This window comes from Caretta caretta, chromosome 10, assembly GCF_965140235.1.
Source record: "Caretta caretta isolate rCarCar2 chromosome 10, rCarCar1.hap1, whole genome shotgun sequence".
NCBI classification, from domain to species: domain Eukaryota; kingdom Metazoa; phylum Chordata; order Testudines; family Cheloniidae; genus Caretta; species Caretta caretta.
In genome coordinates this window covers 44,211,436-44,236,263 of record NC_134215.1, presented here as the reverse complement: position 1 = coordinate 44,236,263, position 24,828 = coordinate 44,211,436, and the positions used below count along the sequence as shown (strand labels likewise).

Here is a 24,828-nt window from a genome sequence, read left to right as displayed (position 1 = left end):
TGCAGGAGTCCTTCATGCCATCTGTGTATCCATTTGTTCTGCAAACAGAGCCTTGCCGTCAAACGGGAGATCCTGCATGGCCGACTGCGCCTCACTGGACAGCCCGGACTGCAGGAACCACGATGCCCTTCTCATTGACACCACCGAGGCCATGGATCGAGCTGCCGTGTCCACCGCATCTGACGCCACCTGCAGGGATGCCCTGGGAGCATCTGCACCCTCCTCCACCAGCACCTTGAACTCTCTCTTATAGTGCTCCTGGAGGGAGTCCTCAAATTTGGGCAGCAAACCCCACAAGTTGAATTAGTATCTGCCCAGGAGAGCCTGGTGGCTTTCCAACCGCAAGTGGAAACTCAAGGATGAATAAACCTTTTTGCCAGAAGAATCCAGCCTCCTTGAGTATTTATTTTTCGGAGTGGGGGCTGGTTGGCCCTGCTGTTCCCTGTGGTTGACCAACTCGACCACCAGGGAGTAGGGCATTGGGTGGGTGTAAAGGTACTCGTGCCCCTTGGTGGGTACAAAGTACTTGTGTTCCGCCTTCTTTGATATGGGGGCCAGGGAAGCCGGTGTTTGCCACAGGGCATTTGAAATCCTTGCCACCCCCTCATGGAGGAGCAAAGCCACCCTACCCGGTGCTGAAGATGACAGTGCATTGAACATGGAGTCCGAGGGCTCCTCCAGCTCTTCTGACTGGAGGTGAAGGTTTGATGCCACCCGTTTTAAAAGTTCTTGATGGGCCCTAAAGTCCTCCTGTGGGACAGAGGCGGGGCGGGACCACTATCACCTCATCTGGGGAAGGCGAGGAAGCCAGTACAGTGCTCTGGGTATCTGCCGGCACCGGAGGGTCCACCACTTGGTCAATCTCCAGGCACGGTGCTGAGGACGTATGTCCCACTGACTCTCTCCTTGGGGGTCTGGAGAGAGAGGCTGACGGTGCCTCTGAGGCTCCGGCCACCAAGTGGGCCCCCATCAGGGGCTGTGTCAGAGGCCACGGTGCCCACGGGTACCACTGTGCCAGCCACTAGGCCCGGTGCCACTGCACCTGCTGTGGCACCAACGGCCCCGGCTGTTCGGCTTGGCTGGCCTGGCCCATGGAAGGGCGACTACGAGCGGAGCCCGGGCTGACTAATGACCTGCCGTTGCCACGGGACTGGGCGGTGCCGGGAGCGGCATCGCCCATGGGACTGTGATCTCAACAAGGAGGACCAGTTCTGCCTGTAGCTGCTGCTCCACGATCTGATCCGACAGGCAGACCAGCGACAGCGCGATACCGGCGATCTACGCCCCGGGCTGCGGAGATGGTGCCTTGGCAGAGACTTGGAGTGGGATTCCGAGCGGGCACAGCGATGACATCCGTGCCGTGACCGGCTGTGGTAACCCCTGCAAGATGAGGACCTCTGGTGATGTCTGCCTCGGTCCCATGGGTAATCGCTCTGTGGCGTGGAGAGGTGCCAAGAGTCCCAGTCGACGGTACCCAAGCAGACAATCTGGTGGAAGTCGAGGACGAGACACATGGACTGCGTCCTGAACGGTCACTGGGCGGAGAACAGCGTTGGGAACGTTCCCATGACCGAGACCGGTGCTGCGCCGGGGGCGACGGTGGAGAACCCAGTGGTGGCTTGCCTCTGGAGTAGGGGGCCGACACCGGCGGCGCTCCTGGTACCATCATGGTCATGACGTCTCTGGCTGCCTGCAGGGCCTCCGGCGTGGACGGCATCTGGACATCCGGGGAGGCCTGGTCCGATGCGGCCAGGCTACTCCGCTCAACGTGAGTCGGAAGCCTAGAGGCCGGAGGGGATCAAGGACTGCCCTACATGGGTCTAGTCTCTGCCCCTGGTTTACCACAGTGCTGCTGCGAAGAAGGCACTTTCTTAACCTTCTTCTGCCCCATAGACAGGGAGCAGTGCCGATTAGTCGAAGGCACGGATGCCGCGTTGCCTGGTGCCGACTCAGAGTGGTGCACCAGAGCCGGGGTCAGCGCCGTCTCCATGAGAATGGCCCAGAGCCTAATGTCTCTTTCTCTCTTAGTCTGAGGTTTAAATGACTTGCAAATTTTGCAACGATCACTGATATGGGTCTCACCCAAACAGCGTAGACAGTCTGCATGTGGATCACTCCTTGGCATAGATCGCCTACAAGTGTCGCATGCCTTAAAACCCGGAGCACGGGGCATGCCCCGGCCCGGGTACTGTAACTAAATGAACTAACTGTAACAGCTAACTAACTACAGGTACTAGCACTGAACAAACGAAAATTTCTGGGGACGAGCTATAGCAAAGCTGGAGCAGCACAGTTCCAATGCACCTTCACTTGGCAGCAAGGAGGAACTGAGGGTTGGGGGAGCACGCAGCTCCCTTTATACCGTGCCATGTAGGCACCACTCCAGGGGTCGCTGGGGTGCTCCCCCTACAGGTTCTGCTAGGGCAAAAACTTCTGGCACTGGTGCATGTGGCGAGCATGCACACCTATAATGGAATACACATGAGCAATCATTCAAAGAACTCCTGGTTATCCCTAGTCCACCTCTAGTCCCTTTCCTCTGCCATCCCATGCCTCTGTTGGCATTCCAACTTTCCTGCTATCATTCCTCCTCCCCGCATTCCAGCATTACCAAATAGATTACATGCCTCAATCTGTTATGATATTTTCAGTAATTTGACCAAATGCCTGAAAGTTTTAGTCATTTGGCCAAACATTCACATGAAACAATAGTTTTGACCAAAGGACTAAAATTTGCAGTCTCTGGACCAAACAACAACAGACAGAATGACTGAACACACATATATTCACTCCTCCTAAAGAATTATAAATCTTCCTGCCATTGTTCTACTCAGATATAGCAGTCCCTTTATTCTCTATGAAGTATATCTATACACACAGTCCTGGAAAGCTTATTACAGCTGAACAATAGACTATACAATGAATAATGCTCTTAGCACTATTTTTATTTACTTTTTTACACATACAGACACCTTAATACAACATATTTTGAATATTCTGTGTAATAAATATAACAGCTTAAATAAAAAATGTTTACATATATTATGCATATGTAAATGAGATAACAGAAACGTGAGACAAAAGTCAATGTTTCAAATACAAGACCAATCTTCCAAATGCCACTTGCACTTCCTCCTGTTTAAGTAAGGAAAGATTCTAGCGTGATGCATGCTTTTAGGGCTACATTGTGAAATATTTCATGTAGTTCTTTAAAACAGGTGATAAGTCTCTTATTTTCATGTAAAGTAACCATGCACGCACACACAACACATGCACACAGGAGTGTGTGTGTTAAAGAATGGCAAGAATTTTTAAAGGAAAGAATTCATGGTAAATTGCCAACTCACTCTTTCATGAGCAGCAAGTCACAACTGTTTGGATTAAATTAAACCACTGTTGTGCGAATACAATTCACTTTAAATACAAATGGACCCTTTAAGTCACCTTCCAAAAATAATTTAATATGAAACATTTAAGTATGATCATCATTCCCCTATTTCTAATGCCTGTTAATTTACCCGAGCTGGACTGCCAATAAAATAGTTATTATGGCTATTCCAGCTATAAATGAAAAAAATGTATTTAAAATATTCTCTTTTGATCTTGCATTACTACTAAGGGCTCCCATGATCAGTCATACCTCCCTACTCAGAGCACCCCATGAATCTCCAACTTGTGAAGTAAAGAAACAACAACGTAAAGTTAATATCCAAAAATCCTCCTTTTTAACAAAATCAATACAAATATCAGGTTGAGCACACAGAATGAGCAATGCAGAATGCTACAGTGATTGTTGCACCGGACAAGACAGAAGAGATCTGAGAAAATTTTTCACACATCAAATGGATCAAACAATATAGCCACAGATTGCTGGCTCCCACTTGGTGAGACGCTTCAGCGTGCATGTTATTTATAGTTTTAAAATTGGCTCCAAACTGTTTTTTGTGTGAGGAATTCTGTAGCTGAGCCAAGACACTCAGATTTTAAAATAATCCTTTACTTTTACAATTTCATGCAATGGAGACTAGAGCAGAGCTCTTCAGTCAACCAGTTCATGTTCCAAATCGCTAACAAAAATGCTCTTTCAGGATGTAAATGCATCACCACATTAAGCCGCTCCCAAAAGAAATGCAGTTCTGCCTAAGTTAGTCTTGGATTTGACTAAACATCTGAAATAACACCTGTGAGTTTCATGACCACTTCCCTGTTTTCTGGTCCAAAAAGGGGAATATATCCTGTCCTCAACAAGCCCTACTGTAGGTACTCAGAATGGTTTAAAAAAACTTTTCTATTTATTAAACCAGCACTTCACATATATACTATTGTTTCCGTCCCCCCAAAAAGTACTCCAGAGGGGTCAGCATGAGTTGTATCGTCCTATCAGGGACAGTTTGTCAAGTACCCCAACCCCAAATGTGCATTTACTGAGTAAACAATCAAATAACTTCTCTTCTGTTAACAAAAAACAGTTCTTCTAATAAGAATGTATTCAGGTGCAAAGACAAAAAGCTCTCTCACTCATCTTTGTGATGAGTGCAACACTGATAGCAGGTATAATGAAAGACTTTCTAGTTAGTTTGATTTTGCTCTCTGATCTTACATCCTACAGCTCGGGAAGCGTCCCCAACATCACTGGAATATGCTTAACATTTCCTTGTATGGACTTCACTTTGCATGTTCCTTTATATACATATACATACTTCTTTTTTAAACAGATGAACCGAAAATTCAGTTTGCAGTACAATATTTAAATAATGAAATACAAATTATTTTAATTTGTGTCTCTTAAAACTTCTAAAGTTTCTGTTTCAACTTTGCTAACTGCAGTCTTCACTTCAGCATAAGATTGCAATGCAGAAAGCATCACAGAAATAATATGACCTTTTGCATGCAAATCTAGCCTTTATCTTATTTTTAAGTTCAATTTTCAATAAAGAAACAAAAAAGCAACATAAGCTCAACACATGAATATGAAGAAAATGACTAGCCCAGTAACGCAAGGCTAGATTTTACAGATAAAACCTAATTTCTGTACACAACTCATTTTTTGATTGGGGCTCCCCTGGTTTAGAAATCAATTGCTCAGAAAACAGTCTGATGTCACCAAATGGTTTCATATGTATGTAGCAGACTCTTGGGGTTTAATTTAAATAAATGAAATTGGTTGGTCACAGACAGAAAACAAATACCTGAATTCTAGTAAGCAAATAAGTGTCCGGTAAGTCACTCAATATGAAATTAAGGCGCAAGCATGAAATAAAATTAGCATCAGACAACCTTTATTACTTAATAGCACAATTCACTATAAAGAAGTATGCACACAAGGAAGATGTAGAATCCCAATTTATGAATCACATCTAATTTGAGATTTTTTTTAGGTGACCTGACATTACTTTAACCCCCCCCCACACACACACATTTAGAATAATGTATCAAATGCAATGAATAAAAACTGTAAGAAGCCTTCAGCAAATAAGTAACTTACAGCTCACCTTGGTTTGACTGCTGTGCAGATCCCAAAGTACAGATCACTCTCAGATTGCTGAGTACTTGTGGCACCTTAGAGACTAAAATTTATTTGGACATAAGCTTTCATGGGCTAAAACCCACTTCATCAGATGCATGCAGTGGAAAATATAGTAGGAAGAAATATATACACAGAGAACATGAAAAAATGGGGGTTGCCATACCAACTCTAACGAGACTAATCAATTAAGGTGGGCTATTATTAGCAGGAGAAAAAACTGTTGTAGTGATAATCAGGATGGCCCATTTCAAACAGTTGACAAGAAGGTGAGAGTAACAGTAGGGGGGAAATTAGCATGGGGAAATAGTTTTTAGTTTCTGTAATGACCCATCCATTCCCAGTCTTTTATTCAAGCCTAATTAAATGGTGTCCAGTTTGCAAATAAATTCCAGTTCTGCAGTTTCTCGTTGGAGTCTGTTTTTGAAGTTTTTTTGGTTGAAGAATTGCAACTTTTAGGTCTGTAATTGAGTGTCCAGTGAGATTGAAGTGTTCTCCAGCTGGTTTTTGAATGTTATAATTCTTAACGTCTGACTTGTGTCCATTTATTCTTTTACATAGCGACTGTCCGGTTTGGCCAATGTACATGGCAGAGGGGCATTGCTGGCACATGATGGCATATATCACATTGGTAGATGTACAGGTGAATGAGCCTCTGATAGTGTGGCTGATGTGATTAGATCCTATGATGGTGTCCCCTGAATAGATATGTGGAAAGAGTTGGCAATGGGCTTTGTTACAAGGACAAGTTCCTGGGTTAGTGTTTTTGTTGTGTGGTTGCTGGTGAGTATTTGCTTCAGGTTGGCGGGCTGTCTGTAAGTGAGGACTGGCCTGTCTCCCAAGATCTGTGAGAGTGAGGGATCGTCCTTCAGGATAGGTTGTAGATCCCTGATGATGCTCTGGAGAGGTTTTAGTTGGGGGCTGAAGGTGACAGCTAGTGGCGTTCTGTTACTTTCTTTTTGGGCCTGTCCTGTAGTAGGTGACTTCTGGGTACTCTTCTGGCTCTGTCAATCTGCTTCTTCACTTCAGCAGGTGGGTACTGTAGTTTTAAGAACGTTTGATATTGATCTTGTAGGTGTTTTTCTCTGTCTGAGGGATTGGCGCAAATGTGGTTGTATCTTAGAGCTTGGCTGTAGACAATGGATCATGTGATGTGGTCTGGATGAAAGCTGGAGGCATGTAGGTAAGAATAGCGGTCCACAGGTTTCTGGTATAGGGTGGTGTTTATGTGACTATCACTTATTAGCACTGTAGTGTCCAGGAAGTGGATCTCTTGTGTGGACTGGTCCACGCTGAGGTTGATGTTGGGATGGAAATTGTTGAAATCATGGTGGAATTCCTCAAGGGCTTCTTTTCCATGGGTCCAGGAGAGGAATATGTCATGAATGGAGTGCAAGTAGAGTAGGGGTGTTAGGGGATGAGAGCTGAGGAAGCCTTGTTCTAAGTCAGCCATAAAAATGTTGGCTGACTTAGAAACATTGTACTTAGAAAAATGGGATGGCTATGCCCCACAGTATGCCAACTAAAACCTCTCTAGAGCATCATCAGGGATCTACAACCTATCCTGAATGATGATCTCTCACTGTCACAGATCTTGGGAGACAGGCCAGTCCTCACTCAGATAGTCCCCCAACCTGAAGCAAATACTCACCAACAACCACACACCAAACAACAAAAAAACTAACCCAGGAACTTATCCTTGTAACAAAGCCCGTTGCCAACTCTGCCCACATATCTGTTCAAGGGACACCATCATAGGACCTAATCACATCAGCCACACCATCAGGGGCTCATTCACCTGCACATCTACCAATGTGATATATGCCATCATGTACCAGCAATGCCCCTCTGACAAGTACATTGGCCAAACCGGACAGTCGCTATGCAAAAGAATAAATGGACACAAATCAGACTTTAAGAATTATAACATTCAAAAACCAGTCAGAGAACACTTCAACCTCTCTGGACACTTAATTACAGACCTAAAAGTCGCAATTCTTCAACCAAAAAAACCTTCAAAAACAGACTCCAATGAGAAACTGCAGAACTGGAATTAATCTGCAAACTGGACACCATTAAACTAGGCTTGAATAAAGACTGGAAGTGGATGGGTCATTACAGAAACTAAAAACTATTTCCCCATGCTAATTTTTCCCCTACTGTTACTTACACCTTCTTGTCAACTGTTTGAAATGGGCTATCCTGATTATCACTACAACAGTTTTTTTTCTCCTGCTGTTAATAGCCCATTTTAATTGATTAGTCTCATTAGAGTTGGTATGGCAACCCCCATTTTTTCATGTTCTCTCTGTGTGTGTATCTATATATATTGTGACAAAGTTCCTCCTCTACCTTGGTGGGTCTTGTGCTTATTGGAGGATTTGCTCACCTTGGAGCTTCACGGCAGCCCTCAGTTTGGCCGTTTTCATGAACCCACAGTCCAGCTCAACTCCTCCTGTGTCTGACCAGAGTTGGGAGGTTTGGGGGGAACCCGGGCCTGCCCTTTACTCTGGGTCCCAGACCAGGGCCCTGTGGAATGCAGCTGTCTAGAGTGCCTCCTGGAACAGCTGAGTGACAGCTACAACGCCCTGGGCTACTTCCCCATGGCCTCCTCCCAACCCCTTTTTTATTCTCACCATAGGACCTTCCTCCTGGTGTCTGATAATGCTTGTACTCCTCAGTCCTCCAACAGTACGCTTTCTCACTCTCAGCTCCTACTACCTCTTGCTCCCAGCTCCTCACACACGCACCACAAACTGAAGTGAGCTTGTTTTAAACCCAGGTGCCCTGATTAGCCTGCCTTAATTGATTCTAGAAGCTTCTTGATGGGCTGCAGGTGTTCTAATCAGCCTGTCTGTCTTAATTGTCTCCAGAAGGTTCCTGATTGTTCTGGAACCTTCCCTGTTACCTTACCCAGGGAAAAGGGACCTACTTAACCTGGGGCTAATATATCTGCCTTCAATTACTCTCCTGTAGCCATCTGGCCTGACCCTGTCACAATATCTATATATATTTTCCCTACTGTATTTTCCACTGCATGCATCTGATGAAGTGGGTTTTAGCCTACGAAAGCTTATGCCCAAATAAAATTCTTAGTCTCTAAGGTGCCACAAGTACTCCTTGTTCTTTTTGCTGGTACAGACTAACACGGCTACCACTCTGAAACCTGTAACAGATTGTTGGCTCCCACTTTGTGTGACGCTTCAACATTCATGTTGATGATGTAAAATGCCACAGAATTCCACTTCAAATTGGCAGTGGTCTATAAATTAAGTTCTAGAGGAGAATTGTTTGTTTGTTTTACAATACTTCACAAATGTGTGATATTGTAAAAAAACAAAACAAAACAGACCTTACTTTCCCTAACAGGATGACTCCAATCTACAGCAGCATTCCACACCGTGTGATGTCACACATAATAGATGCTGGGATGTCACCCTGAGTGGGAGTCAGTGAGCCATGTGTCTGAAGATTGGGATCTGCAAAACAATAAATAGACACACATTTTAAGTCTGTGTGTGGAACATATCTTACCTTGTTTTGAGGTCAATCTCTGATAATCCTAAACTGATTGGTTTATTTAAATTATTTACAAGCCATACCATATATTGACATACAACATTATGGGCAGAGGCTGATCATTTCATCTGAAAAATGTCATACTTTCAAAATCATCTGAAAACTACAACAACACATTTTAGCAGAAACTGGAGGACCTGAGAAAAGTCCATTTACTATTCATAATGATAAAAGGCAAAGATTAAAAGCAAGCTGGAAAATGGTCCCCTTAACACATGGTGTACAAGTGCATTATTAGCATCAAAACTATTTTAGCTAACCATTAAGGATGAGACTCATACAAAGCCTAACATATGTTAAAAGGTAAAGAGAAATTAATAAGAGCTATCTGAAAGCTTTAATACTATAGCTGATACCAGAAGGAAAATCTATGACCTCATTAATAAAGGACAGGACTGGGGACTTGAAGAACAAAAAAGGTGATAATCGTATCAGCAATGGCAAAACAGCTAAAAGATATAGAAGCAGGAACACAGGAAATGAGGAATACACAATAAGACCAATTTCAGAGTAACAGCCGTGTTAGTCTGTATTCGCAAAAAGAAAAGGAGTACTTGTGGCACCTTAGAGACTAACCAATTTATTTGAGCATGAGCTTTCGTGAGCTACAGCTCACTTCATCGGATGCATACCGTGGAAACTCTCACTAAAACTGATAAAAAGCAGCATTACTACAGAACAAGGACAGAGCTTACAGCAACTCAAAACTCAGGTCAGGGACAGCAAACTACAAATTCTAACTGCCAGCAAGCAAGAGAAGCGAAATCCTACTTTTTTTTTTTTAATATACAGAATAATTTATTGTACATTTACTAAAAATGAATCAAAGGTCTGATCTAAATCCTTCCAATATGGGATTTGAAAAGCATTGGTGGGACAAAGATTGTGTATTTGGACTGAGAAGGTCCAAAAAAGAAGCCAGTGCAATATACAGTATAAACCTACCTCTTAGGATATGAATATTCTCTTCTCTTCCCCCTTTTCACTGGCCTGCTGACTCAGGCCAGATGATGGGAAATACCAGCAAATGAGGTCTAGCACAGGGAATGAAGGTGCAGCTTTTCTAACCAACAAAATCACACAGCTTATCCAAAGGGTTTGTTTTTGTTTTAAATACCATAAATTAGACACCCAGCGGTAAAAGTAGGAGAAAACTGCAGGGAATTTTAGAAAGACTCTGATTAGGTTGACCAGAAGTTTTGGTTTATAGGGATTTCCCAGCTGATTTTACTGAAAATGGGGGTTTGTCCTGATTTCAGTAATATCCCAGAACATTTTGTTCCCTATTGGTAGCTGCATGTGTCTTCATATGGCAGAGTGAGTAAAGCAGTGTTTTTGTCCTTATTTTATGCTACACTAAAGCTGAACTTTTAATTAGGTGTTTGCTTCCTTCTGCAGCCTCCAGCATGAGGCACTCAAAATCTCCAGCTACCACAGCAGCGCAACAGGCCCAATCCTAGCCGAGGTGGATGTTCAGGTCTTTGTAGCCAGTAAAGTTGGATTTTCAGGACAGTTAGGCACAGACATGAGCAGGTGAGGGAGGGATGGACATCTAGGGTATGTCTACATTGCAAACAAAGGTGTGGTCTTAATTCGCTTTAGCTAACACAGCAATTCGGCTTTTAACTTGGGTTAGCAGCTTCGGTTCAACCCAGCACCCCTATAGGCTTTAACTAAAGTTAAAAGCCGAGCTGCCATGTCTTCATTGCTGTTTTAATCCAAGTTAGCTAACGTGGGGTAAGAACATATTTGAGGGCACCTCCTCTACTTGCACTGAGCTGTAGCAGGATCCACACAGGACATTGCTGTGCAGCAAGCTGGTGTGCTATTCATTCACATCCTGGCTTGCCATATAGACAAGCCCTTTGAGTGCCTTCTAGCTATTTTGTGCTAACTTTCCTGTGAAGACAAGGCCTTAAGCTCTGTGCTTCAGTTCCACTACTTATAAAATGGACATAATACATAGTTCTACTTACCTCTCTGGGGAGTTGTGAAAGTTAACCTTAATAAATAAAGGTTTGGAAAATGCTTTGAAGTTGTAAAGTGTTATGTATCAACTTATTTTTATGTATTTCTATTCTTCATCCTGATGTGCTGCCATAAACAAACAGGTAATTCTTTTACAGTATTCTAGCTAGGTTCAGTAAGACAAGTAACAATGTTCTAGCCCAAGTATGCGTACAGATATTGAAGAATAGCTAGTGTTTTTAAATGTACTTTTGAAAGTAGTAGTGAATTAATCTGGTTAATATTTTAGATATACATTCCCTTGACAATAAAGCAAACTTATATGCTCTCCAAATACATAAATTCCCTCTTCAGACAGCCCCAAGAAAAGCTTTCAGACCCTTGGAAATTGTACAGAATGTAAAATTTACAGTAAAATACCAAAGTGAGAGAGCAGCCAGAAGAAACATAGTATGTTATCCATTTTAACAAACTTGCGTGCCAACACAGTCATCACCACATATTAAACATTCATTTTTACAAAAAACAAAGATTTGTGCACACAGACCATAATTATTTTCCTATATAAATTACAAGCATTTCAATGCAGTAAAATAAAGGGTCAGACTTATGTTAAGATCTGTAATTTCAACCAATTGTACAGTAATTCAAACACAATGTTAGCATTTAGCTAAACAATTATTCTTTGGCATCCATGGTGTCAGCTAAGACATCTGACTGAGTACTTCTGCTGGCCTGTGCCAAAAACATAAAAACCAAGGGAATTGGACTAGCCGCGTGTGTGTATATATATATTATTTACACACACGTGCATGCACACACACACTTGCAACCTGTCCAATTTTTTTTTTAATATTAACATTCAATTGATATGACTGGTTTGTTAGATGTGTAATCAGAGATTTCACTTGATTTAATAAAATAATTAGAAATGACAATGTCATGGTTAAAGACGTTCACTCTAACATAGTAACATTCTATTAAAGAGAGCTATGATTGTATTACTGTATAATGTTTCTCTAAACAGAAGCTCATCATTGTAATTATTGTATCGTCTCTAATGTTTACATGGTAAGGATCCGTAAAAATGTTAAAACTTCCTAAATAAATAAATAAATAAATAGTTAAAAATACACCCACCCATACCCTTAGCTTTCAATAAATAAATATTCAAGAGTCGGGGCCTCTTTAGGGCAGAAGAAAATATTTGTGTACTGTTCTTTAAATCAATAAAGTAGAGCAACCACATTAATAATGCCTTCAAGTAGTATTCACACATCTAGCCTCGTTTGATTTTCTTCTCAACAGTGTAGGTTGCTAACATTCTGCATTAACATTACATTAACATTCTTTTAAATACATGGAGATTGGCATTCCTTTTCAGGGGCACATGTGTCTTTTTGTGTCCAATACAAAACCTCTCCCAATCACAAGTCACTTCAAGGCCTACAATTTTCGACACAATTCATGACAGGTTAAGATCTGCCCCGACTCACAAAACATCACTTTTAAAAAATCAAAATTATGTTCTCATTCTTAAAATGTTAATGGTAATGCTGCACAAGGAAACTTTTACTCCCTTTGCCAGGCAACTTGCCATCAATTGTTTGGGTAATGTTTTACCCTGAAGTTATACATTTTACAAGAGGAAGTTTTCAACCTGACAAGCTGGCAGGAGAATCCAGGTGTTACCTTGGTGCTTTCCTCCACATCCTTTGTATTCAAAAGTGCATGATTAATTCGAAAAACTATCCAATCAAACAGCGCGCTGTACAGTGATTTAGCCATGGAATTCCGCACAGTCACAGCCTAGAAAAAATGAAAATACGGATTAGAAATAATTAATTACCTGCATTAAAACTGGTTTACGTAATAATAAAGAAGTTGTGTGTCCAACATCCATCTTTAGTTTAGAGAAAACTTTTATCTTCATTATGTGCTCCACTGCTCCTGAAGCACTTAGTGATTTGTCTTCATTACCAGTCTATTCAACCAAGCCTGAACTATTCCGCCTGAATTTGGCTGGTTTTACTCTGGTGGATGATGCAGGAGTCCAGCTCATAGAATACAATAAATGACACAGATGAGATCTGAGCCTCTATGGAATCACTCAGCTTCCTGAATACTTAAAACCTGCTGGCTCCAACCCCGGGAGTTGCAAATCACACTTATAAGGTCCATCTACACTGCATACTTCTTGTGGTGGTATGTAAAGTACATACACGGTTAGCACTGCTAGCACAGCTAAAAACAGCACAGATGGTGAGGTACTGCTTAGGTGAGTAAAGACGTGCCTGAAGCCTATGAGTATCTACCCAGGTATATACCCTACATGGCTCTCTACAGCCCAAGCACTGCCTCCCCATCTACATTTCTATTTTTAGCCCTGTTGCATCCCGCTGCCTCCCTGCTGCAGAAGCCTTTCCCCACCACTGGGAGAGACTCCAGCAGTGGGGAGCCAGTGTGGACACAGGGCTTTGCTTTTCACTGCGGCATCTAGTTATACATACTCTACATGCTACCAACATTGGCCTGCAGAGTAGACATAGCCATATGCAGATTTACTGCTCTTCAAACAGCCATCACAGAATAAAGAATAATACTTTTTTAGAAATACCATCCAAGTCGTGATGCTCTTTCATCTGCGTCGCAAGAGATTTCATTTGATTGACAATGGTTAAAAAGCAAGGAAGAACTAAGATATCAATATGCAGTTTGTTTTTTCCAAAAACATATGCTGTCTGAAACAGATACTTAGGTACTGGGCAGGAAGGAGTTGATAATTCATACTTTGAGGTCCTACTGACATTAACAACCTGCTGAAGCTATTTTGGCCCTCAGTTTACCATTCCCTGGCTTGAATTATTACCTTGCCATTTATACAAAGGCTGCTGTATATGTTAATTACTTAAAATGTTATGAAGCGATTGGTGACTGTGGCATTAACTCAGAGCTGTTTTTAGCTATGGTGCAAGTAAGAAAGAATATCAAGCCCTTCTGGTGATGGAGATAGTCTCTCACATCAGGAGATTCAGAAACACCCATTTTAATCAAAAGCCTTAAACTACAACCGTAATTGCCAGCTATTATACACAGCACTGCAATGCTTCACACTGAGTGAACTTTCAGAATACAGCACTGAGCATAAATGGGGTATATTTCTTTTCAAGCAGGCAATGAAACTTCTGTCTCAATTTAACAGACAGGAGAGAGAAGTTATTCAAAGAATTTACTCTTTGTCCATGTCATCCTTCCTACCTTCCTCCTGTTCTCTACATGGAGATCTATATCCAAAAAGTTTTCAAGGATAAAAACTCACCCTCACTCCACCCAACTCCAGCCAGGGTGCATTACAAGAGTGGCCTCATTTCACCAAGGCAGTAATCAAAAGAAGAAAAAAGATCACATTGTGGGATCACTGGATTTTCACTACTGTTTCAATGGAAGCTGCCTCTTTTTTCCTTGAGTACTTTATACCAACTTCTTTCACCACAGCCACGTGCTCTTGGGCCAACTGTGAACTCTTACTTGCAGTCAGCCAGGGCCTCTCTCTCGCCGACCAGATGGCATTTATGAAACCAAGAACATCACCTCCACATACTCAAAATGGGTAAATCTGAGGATGGCCCCAAACATACAAATGTGTGAGAGTCTGTACAATGCCGCAAGTAACTAACCCTGCCTTGGCTATCTTTTGCTAAATGGCAATATACCACAACTCTCTGATAAGCAAACAAAATAAAGCTATAAAATGTCAAAGAAAAAAAAAAAGAATGACTTGCCAATGCCAAAACAAATGATTGCTCATTTCCAAAAACTTTGTGTGCGACAAAAAAAAATACAAGCAATGAAAGTGAAGGAAATTTGTTGTACTGAAGAACAGCTCTTTCTATGCTCCTAACTAAATCCAGTAGTTTAATATTTGTTTTGGAACCTGATTGGTTTAACAGTTAGTTTATCAAGAATCTTATAAACAGAGCTTTACATTTTCTGAGCAAAATGTATACTCTTTCCTGAAAATTCAGTTTAGTACCTTTTTTTTTCTGGCCATGCATTTTCCAAACATTATTCAGAAATATTTAAACAAATTTAAGTGTTTTCGAGATAGATTTTGGTAACCCTGTCTTTGCCTCATTTTATTGAATCTGCTAACGTTGCAAGCCAATTCCCTAATGCTGAACTACATCGTATCATGCCCCACCCAAGACAAATTGATGGAGGAAATCAGAGATGGTGACCAAGATGTGATAACATTTCTTACTGTTATAAGAATTTGTTCTGGAATAGCCTTACTTCAGCCCTGTCTATTTTACAGTGTGACGTTATGAAAGGTGAAGTTTCCTCCTAGTGCAGGCCATATGAGGTGCACAGAACAACTCCTCTTCCTTCGCCCACCTTTTCCCTTCCTGGCAAACCTAATAATGGCATAGTTAAGTATGCAGTAACCCCACCACAGCCATGGTACCTAAGTCCCATGAAAAGGGGTAGAGAAAGGGCACAAGAAGGCTGCTCCTTTTCATAGAATCATAGAATCATAGAATATAAGGGTTGGAAGGGACCCCAGAAGGTCATCTAGTCCAACCCCCTGCTCGAAGCAGGACCAATTCCCAGTTAAATCATCCCAGCCAGGGCTTTGTCAAGCCTGACCTTAAAAACCTCTAAGGAAGGAGATTCTACCACCTCCCTAGGTAATGCATTCCAGTGTTTCACCACCCTCTTAGTGAAAAAGTTTTTCCTAATATCCAATCTAAACCTCCCCCACTGCAGCTTGAGACCATTTTCTCCCAAGATTAGCCCTGTTACAGTGCAGCTTAGCAGGCACATAGGAGAGTACTGCCTCTTTGCTAACTTCTAGGACCTAGGCAACATAAAATAATTTGTGGACCTAGATCATGAAGTTTTCTACCTGAATTTCTAGGAGCCTTGGGTTCTACAGGTTTATAAGTGAACTGGTAGAAAGCTCCTGGCACAGACAAGTGTAAATATGTCAGAAAATGTGTTAGTGGAAAATGAAACAAGGATTTCATTTTCAATTTTATTGCTCCTTATCAGACAAATTTTGTTCTCAATTATACTGTCTTAAATCAAGAATAACTCCATCGACAGCAATGCAGTTACATTAGATTTCTACTGGTGTAAATGAGAGCAGACTTGGCCATATATATTTCTCATAGAAGAAGGTAGAGGCTGGGGTTTTGCAGAAATTTCTGATTTGTCCTCTGTGGGCCTTGTGAGATGCAAGAGATTGAAGAAAAGTTCCTACACACTTTTCTAAAGCATGCCGAGGATAAAGCACACAGAGGGACGCCCTCCTACAGAGCATCGATGATGCATGGGTAAAGGAAGTCCTGTAGTGGGAAGACAAATAGTTGTAAATGATGTAATTTACAGGCTCCACTGCCAATTTTTGGAATAGAGGTTACTTTTGTCTGTAGACACACACATGCACACAAGTCTATTAGAAAGAACTGCATATATTTTACATAAAAATGGGATGTAGCCATATATTTGCCCCTTAGTACTGAAGTTACAGCTATCTCTAAATTTTATGGAAGATATGTCCTGTGAGTCTTTAGAAGGATAACCAACCTCTTAGTGGAGAACCTCTGACTTAAATCTACTAGGCCTCATAACTTCGCTAGGAAAGTCTTCCATTTTAGAGCAATTGTTTTGTTTTCCCATACACACTCCTCTTTCCATTTCAGTTTTCCCCACTGTATATGAAAAATTAATCAAGTGTCAAAAGACGGAGAACCACAACAAACCCAGATGGATTACTAACTGTGGTCGTGACCCGTATGGGTACATCACACAGCGGTAGCTTTTTTAACAGGAAAATCTCAAGTGGCTTGCAATATGAGAGAAAGCACTTTAACTCTTAGATACAGTACAGGCTCAAAAGTATCAGAATAGAAATGAGTACATTTTTTATGAATCAGGCTCTTTGTTTACATAACTGCCTTTGGGATCAGTCCTAATGCATAATACCTCACTCAATTTCATTCAGTTCATGTAAAGAGAGTAATGTCATTTAGAACAAACTTTCCCTCTTCCCCATAATTAGATAGCAAACTATATAATATAATGAGGCTTTTATTTAAAAGAAGGAAAGATTGTTGCTGCTCTTTGAGCAGTGTGATTAAACAAGATTTGCCTACAGGATTTTTGAAATTTGCTTGGAGAACAAGTTTCCATTTCTTTTTTTTACTTTATCACTTATTAATGTCAGATGTTCTCAATGCATTACTATATGCTACAGTGGAGACAGATGAAAGATTCCATTTTACTCCACAAGGTCTCTGAAATCCAGAAGGACTAAAAGTAAAACTGTACTACAATTCATGACCTTTTGCCAGTCCTATTATTGTTTTTAATCTATTCATCACAGCCATTTACGTATTAGGGGTAACAACATAATCAAAGGATGGCAGAGTCAAGGAAGTTCAATGAGTCAGAAGAAGTTCTTCATTTCAACTACACAAGTTATGTGTCACATTTAGGTTTGTCTCATTACAATTATAGGCCTCCTATTCAGGAAAGCAGAGAACTAAGTGTGTAAGTCCTTCCCCATGAAGTAAAGCATTTAAAATACACACTTAAGTTGAAGCATATACTTAATTCCTATTGACTCCACATTCTTAATCAATCTTTGACTATAGGCATTACAAATTTCAACATTCTTTTCTAGCTGAATTAATAACTGAACTTCTCCCTGACATGATTCCATTTAAATTGGTGGTGCAAATGAATGTTCCTAATGACACAAAAGATTGGTTTCTCTGTGCTACAGACATGCATAGACTAGAGAAAGTAACTACCTTTGTGATATCCAAAGGATGGGGTACATGTTCACATCTAGATTAATACACTGCCTTGATATTACAGCGAATCGCATGTTTTAATTATCTAAAAGAGAAACACATTTACAATATGGAAGTTCTAACAATCATACCCCTTGATAAATGAATTAATGTGACATGGTGAAGGTGCGTGCATGAAGGGTTGTGTGTTACATGACAATGCTGTATGTTACATGCAGATGATATTATTTGTGCATGGCTTGTTGCCCAAGTTCTCTCTTTTCCCTTCATTTAACTGATTTTTAGCCCTGTTGCTTGAGGACAAATGTTTCTGCCAGTCTTTAACTCCATCACATCTCTTTGCCACTTTTCTCAAACCCACAACCGGAAAACCAAATAACTCTGCTTGCAGCTACCACTCTCCCTTGCACAAAAACAAATGGACTCTTATTGGGTTCTTAATCTAGCTTCTTTATTTGAGGTTAATGCATCCACCAAAACAGGCAATTCTGTTTGAGTCTGCCAGTGAATGTTTCATTAAAAAAGTTCTGCTTCATGTTATGAGTCAGCTTTTGTAAGCCACAGCCTCTTGTCTGTTTTGGATGTCTTGCTATGGGATTCCTACACAAAATGTGTAATGTAATGTCACTTAGAAAACTATGTAAAAAAATAAATTAATAAAATGAAAATAGTACATACAGTGCCAAAGTAATCCTTCTGGGATCAAGAAAGCATAGCAACTGCTTATTGATTCAAAAAGCAGTGTAGATTAAACACATTGTAATTCAGTGATTCATGAGACATGCTAAAGAGACATGCTTTAATCAATAGGTTTCCTACATTTACAGACTAAATTTGTGGAGAAATTTTTTTTTATTACTGGCAGGGCTGGTAGTACTTCTTATTAAGGTTGCCCAACACATCCCATGATAAGACCTTGTTTTTAGTTGCTTATAAATGTTGCCAAACTAACCATTTGGGCTCAAATTTTTCATGATAGGTGTCTCCCTTTCGGCTGAAGGGTTTGGGCTTGTTTCTTTTGAAAATTTCAGCCAAACCAGTCTACTTGTTTCTGAGAATGAGGCTAGGGAAAAATACATTGTTTTGCCCATGTTAAACTCTTGAGTGTTCTTTGAAATGCTCTAGTACCGCCATAGTTTGGAGCAGGGATTTGAAATTTGGCAGAGGGGTGGGCTTTGTGTGAGGTATATTCCTTTTCCATTCTAGAAAAAAAAGTACCCAATTTTGGCCAAGTTATAAGCTTCTGAAGAATTGTGATTCACACATGCTCAGTAGAGACTTGCTAGAGCTTAATACTTAAAATCTTAGAAGACTCTGTCCTAACTGAGCAAGCTCAAGCCTCTCAAAGCTTCTAATCCTGACCGGACAACATGTGCCATCCCCACAGAGCAGCTGAGCTGTACATGCACAATCCCCGCAGAGTGACCGAGTCCGAGCATGACTCCAGCCTATGGCTACAGAGGTGAAGCTGGAGATCCCTGTACAGACTGTTCCCAAATGCTTGGGGCTGGAGCAAGCACTGGATCTGAGAGTAGGTGGCTATCCAATCTGAATGAAGAGAAGACAGGAGCCAAATCATTGGCGAGGGAAGGTAGTAGATTGGGCTGAGTCTGATAAGACTGGGAATGGTGGGTGGCAGAGGAGAAGAGAAACTGACAAGGAGTTTGAGGGGGATGACTGGAAGTGGCTGGGGAAGGAGACTCAAAGCTGGGGGGTAGGGAGGATGGTTCTGGTGGCAATGGAAGAGGCAGGGACTGGGATCCAATTGGCTGGAGGCGGGACACAGATTGGAAAAGAAGCTGGAGGGAGAGGTGGAGACTGGGACTGGCTGGACCAGGGAAATGGGAGAACAAGGAGATGAACTAGAAACTAGTGGGGAGGGAAACGGATTAGATGAGGATGCCATGGAAGGAAACTTGGAGCCAGTGGTGGGAGGGGAAATGCAGATTGGACAAGAAGTCAGCCGTAAGAAATTGGGACTAGGTAAGCAAGGAGAATGGGACTGAGACAAGGAGCCAGAGATAGAGAAGAGATAGGACTGGGACAGGGACAAGTTGAAGAGGAGGGAGCATAAGGGGTCAAGTTTAGGGAAAATGAGCAGATGAGTCTGTGCCCAACAGTGCACACTCCCCTCCAGAGCCTGGAATGGAACCCAAGATTCCCGAATCTCACCATACCTCTGCTGTTAGCAAATATTTGTGAAACCCACTGGCACAATGTCCCATCTTCCTTTAGTGCTGGCCCACACAGAGTATGATAACCTGCTACTGCTATCAGCTACTCTATTAGTGGACATGGAAGAAGTCTGTATGGTGGATATAATGTTCCAACCCTGCTGATGATCCAGGTAGATGTCAATATGAAGCTCAAAAACTCAGACTTTAAGGTCAGAAGGGACCATCATGATCATCTAGTCTGAACTCCTCCACTTCACCCACCCACTCCTGTAATAGACCCCTTAACCTCTGGCTGAGTTACTGAAGACCACAAATCATGATTTAAAGATTTCAAGTTGCACAGAATTCACCATTCACACTAGTTTAAATCTGCAAGCAATCTGTGCCCCATGCTGCAGGGGGAGATGAAAAAAACCCTGGGTCTCTGCCCATCTGACCTGGGGGGAAATTTCTTCCTAACCCCAAATATGGCAATCAGTTAGACCCTGAGCATGTGGGGAAGACCCACCAGCCAGACACCTGGGAAACAATGCTCTGTAGTAACTGAGAGCCCGGCTCATCCAACATCCCATCACCAACTGTTAGAGATATTTGCTGCTAGCAGTTGCAGATCTAGCTACAGATGGAATTTCTTTTTTCAGTTTTTTTTTTAAATTAGGAAATTGTACACATAAAAAACTATGTTAAAAGAATATTAATGTGGAAAAGTCAAGCATTAAACAGGAAACATCATAATTGAGATGGCATATGCAATGTTATGATACAGTATTTAATTACATGACCACCTATTTTTTCCACAGAGCCTCTGCCTCATTCAGTGCACAGATTGACCTGATGTGGGGATGAATAAGGGTTGTATAACGAAAGAGACTTGTCTTTAGGATCCCTGTCTCATTGTTGCAGAAGTTGACAGATGGGTAATGAACGAAGCAGGGAATTGCAGGAAGAGAAAGCATCTCATGGTAAAGACAGTTGAACTCGGCCCTGGAGAACTAGATTCTATCCCTGCCTCTGCCACAGAGTTCATATATGATGCTAAGCAAGTCACTTAAACCATATTTTTCAGAAGTGGTCATTAATTGTGTGTTCCTCATTTTCTGGGTGCCCAACTTGAGTCCCTGGGGCCTAAACTGCGGAATGACTGAGAACTCACAGCTTGAATATTATAATCTGCTATATAATGCTAAGTACTCTGAAAAATCAGGTCCTAGGCATCTCAAATTAGGCATCCAAAATTAGTGGTTTCTTCTGACCTAAGGGCTTGTCTGCATAGTGGGGTAATGCACCAATAGGGGTGTGATTTCTAAAGTGCACTAATATGTGTTGTGCATTAATTGGTCCACATAGACCCTAATGATGAGTTTTAATGTTGTGCCGTTTGAAACAGTACTATTTTAAGACCATTAGGGAACCTGTAGTGTGCACCAGCAGGATCTATATGGACCAATTAACATGCAACTCAAGCTTTAGAAATCACATCCCTGTACAGCATGTAACCCCACTGTATAGACAAGCCCTTAATCCCTTCCTCTACCCCCATCTGTAATTGGTGATAACACCATTCCCTCACCCCACCGGAGTTCTATATGATAAATTAATGTTTGTGACACTCAATAATAACAACCATGTGATAGAAAAGCCCATGTGGAAATTAATAAGTTGGTCTTCAGAGCAGGGTTTGAATGGTGTACAGTAAATAAGGCCTAAGACTATACGTAGACCAATGAGGATAAAACAAAATTTTGCATACCTGTTCATTAACTTCATACCACCCCTTCTATGCACTGAATGAGACAAGGGTTCTTGGGGAAATATACTACATAAACATGTAATTAGAGACTAACAATCTATATGAACCAGGGGGCCAAATTAAGACTGCACAAGTAACCTGAATTCTGACATTTCCTAACTTCCGAGTGCTTGACTTTGCAACCTTCATATTCCTTTAACATAGGGTTTCATGCGTAATATTATAAGAAGTCAAATCTATTTGGAAGCAAGGTTACAGGAGCCTTACAACATCCCCTCTAAATCCCTGATAACTTCCTAGTCAAATACCCAGCTTTTGTAAATCTACCCAAAGAGATAGACTATTTCACGCAGCAATTTAGTCTCTTAAATTTTACTCCTTTGAATGCCAAAAAAGTGGATTCCCATATTTCCATAAGAGTCTTGTCTCCATTAATCTACACCTGAACATGTGAATATGCCCCAGAAAGTACCTGGTCTGTATTCAGTAACTTTTAGAAATAGACTAGGGAAGCGAGCCCGTTTGTTTGTTTTTTTTAACCTCAGCTTTCGCCTGTGCCATCACGCTGTCATAAATTTTCCCTCAATGGTAAACAGTAAAATTCTGGCTTATATTTGAACTTGTATATGAGCATCTTTTGCTCAAACAAAACTGACACTTCCTCTTCTATAATAGCACTAACTGCTGATATCTCCTTAACTTTCCAGATTCTGGCCCTTCCTCTGAAATGAGATGAGCTCAGGTAAATCCTTGTACTGAGCTCCACTGATATCAATACTGCCATGTTGCCTGGAGTGGCTCAGGAGCAAGAGTACCAACCTCAGGGCAGGCTGTTTAGAAGCAGGACACAAACCCCAAACTGGTTGTCAGTTCTATATTTACACTTCAACAACCCACGTACCAAGTGTGAACTCCTCAGACACTATAAAAGCTTAACCATGCAGCCACAGACAATCCCCTGGGGCACTCCGGTCTATCTTGCGTGCCTGTGTAACAGATAATCCCTTACGCCAAAAATTACAACAACATTCTGACAGGTTTCAGAGGAACAGCCGTGTTAGTCTGTATTCGCAAAAAGAAAAGGAGTACTTGTGGCACCTTAGAGACTAACCAATTTATTTGAGCTCATGCTCAAATAAATTGGTTAGTCTCTAAGGTGCCACAAGTACTCCTTTTCTTTTAACAACATTCTGGTTACCCCCAGTCTCAAAGGACTAGTTACTTATCCCAGGTCAATTGTACCTTAGATCTTACACCAAATATAATGCTTGTAGTTAATCTTATAAAAAATTAAGTAAAGATGTATTAACTAAGAAAAAAGTGTTTTTTATAAGGTTAAAGCAAGTAAATATACACACACAAATGAGTTACAGTCTTGGTTCCAAAAGGTAACAGAAGCTGCTCTAATATGAAAGCTTTATAAATCCTTTAGGATTAACCCAGGCCAAGCCTTGGGGATCTCCTGCTGATGTTTAGAAATCTTGCTCTCTCCAAGTCCAAACAGCACAGAGATCCAGTTTCTTCCTACCAGAAATTTTTATTCCCTTCCCCCAGAGTTCAAGCTGATGGAACAAATCTTCATACACATCTTCTCTTCATGCATATGTGGTGGTGGAGCAATCAAAGTCTATTATCCTCTAATGTTCCACAATGGTTGTCTGGTGTTCATGGGCCTTTTGTTGGTCAGGAGATAACACTTGCTGTGGCAAACTAGTATTTTACACTTCGTAATGCTTCTCTCCTGACTGTGGGGGTTTACAGTTTCAGAGCACACATTTAAATATTACTTTATAGCATGGGTGTGACAGGGTGTATCTACCCTGCACTGGCCCACTGGGATTGATCACCCACTGTGGGCTGAACAGGCCATGCCCCCTCGCTGCTGCTGGGCATACTCTAATTGGAAACAGGATATAAAAGGGAGGAGCCCAGCTCAGTCTAGCTGAGGAGGAGAGCAGATATATGCTGCAGGTTCCTATCAGAGAGCTCCTGGAGCTCCAGACTGCGAAGGCTGAAGATGCAGAATCCAAGCTAGAACTCCCCTTGATTGTGGAGAATGAGAGGAGCGGGAGGTCACTACTCCCAAGGGAACTGACTGAGCAGGAATTAAAGGTAGGAAGTGGCCAAGGGAAAGTGAAGATTGAAAATGGAAACTGAACCTGAATCCAGGACTACTGGTTTCACAGGGGCCTGGGTTAGGACTCAGTGGAGGGGGGTGGGCCTGGGACCTCCTACAAGCCCTGCACCTACTGCTAGGTGTGGGCATTGTAGGGTGGACATGACTGCCCAACGACAGCCCTGAGGGCTCCAGCCGCTAGGCCGTGCTGCCCTGAGAGCAGGGGCAGCTATAACAACGATAGCTACTAGGCCATTTGAGTAGTCAACCCCCCAATTTGCTTCCTTACAACCCAGCATCCTGCAACAGAGTACATCTATCCCATGACAAAGAGATACAGATATTATAAGTGAGATTAATGCATGCAGCAATTTACAAGCATTTCATAAAGTCTAAACCTTAAACACATTCTTATAACTCTAATACAGCAGTTCTCAAACTGTGGGTCGAGACCCCAAAGTGGGTCATGACTCCATTTTAATGGGGTCACCAGGACCAGCATTAGATTTGCTGGGACCCGAAGCTGAAGCCCAAGCCCCACCCCCAGCCAGGGTGGCAGGGTTCAGGCTGCAGCCCCCTCTTTCCCCATCTGGGGCAGCAGGACTCAGGCTGCAGCCCCGCCCCGCCCCCAGTCATGTAGTAACTGTTGTCAGAAGCAGGGGGTTCTCCGTGGGGAATTAAGTAAACGGTCTGTTGCTAAATATAACTTCTTTCCTGGGCCATAAATAAAGCCGAAGAGGAAAGCCATGGGAGGAAAACATGCTTGTTAAATACATTCTCTCGCTAAATAAAATGAAGGTCCAATCTTTCAATTCAGTTCTGCTCTCAGACATTCAGACCTCCTTTGTTGCCACACATGGCATTTTATAAAATCTGCAACCCTGCTTCTGTAC

General features: G+C 41.9%; 1 protein-coding gene across 12 annotated transcripts in view; it reads right to left on the bottom strand.

The window, feature by feature from the left end:
• MYO9A (myosin IXA) overlaps positions 1 to 24,828 on the bottom strand; it is a 469,743-nt gene that overhangs the window by 146,113 nt on the left and 298,802 nt on the right. For all 12 annotated transcript variants that reach the window (XM_048865609.2, XM_048865604.2, XM_048865610.2 and 9 more), the window contains one exon: positions 12,764 to 12,880. In XM_048865609.2, coding sequence (XP_048721566.1) covers positions 12,764 to 12,880 — 117 coding nt within the window. The remainder of the gene's footprint in view (positions 1 to 12,763; positions 12,881 to 24,828) is intronic.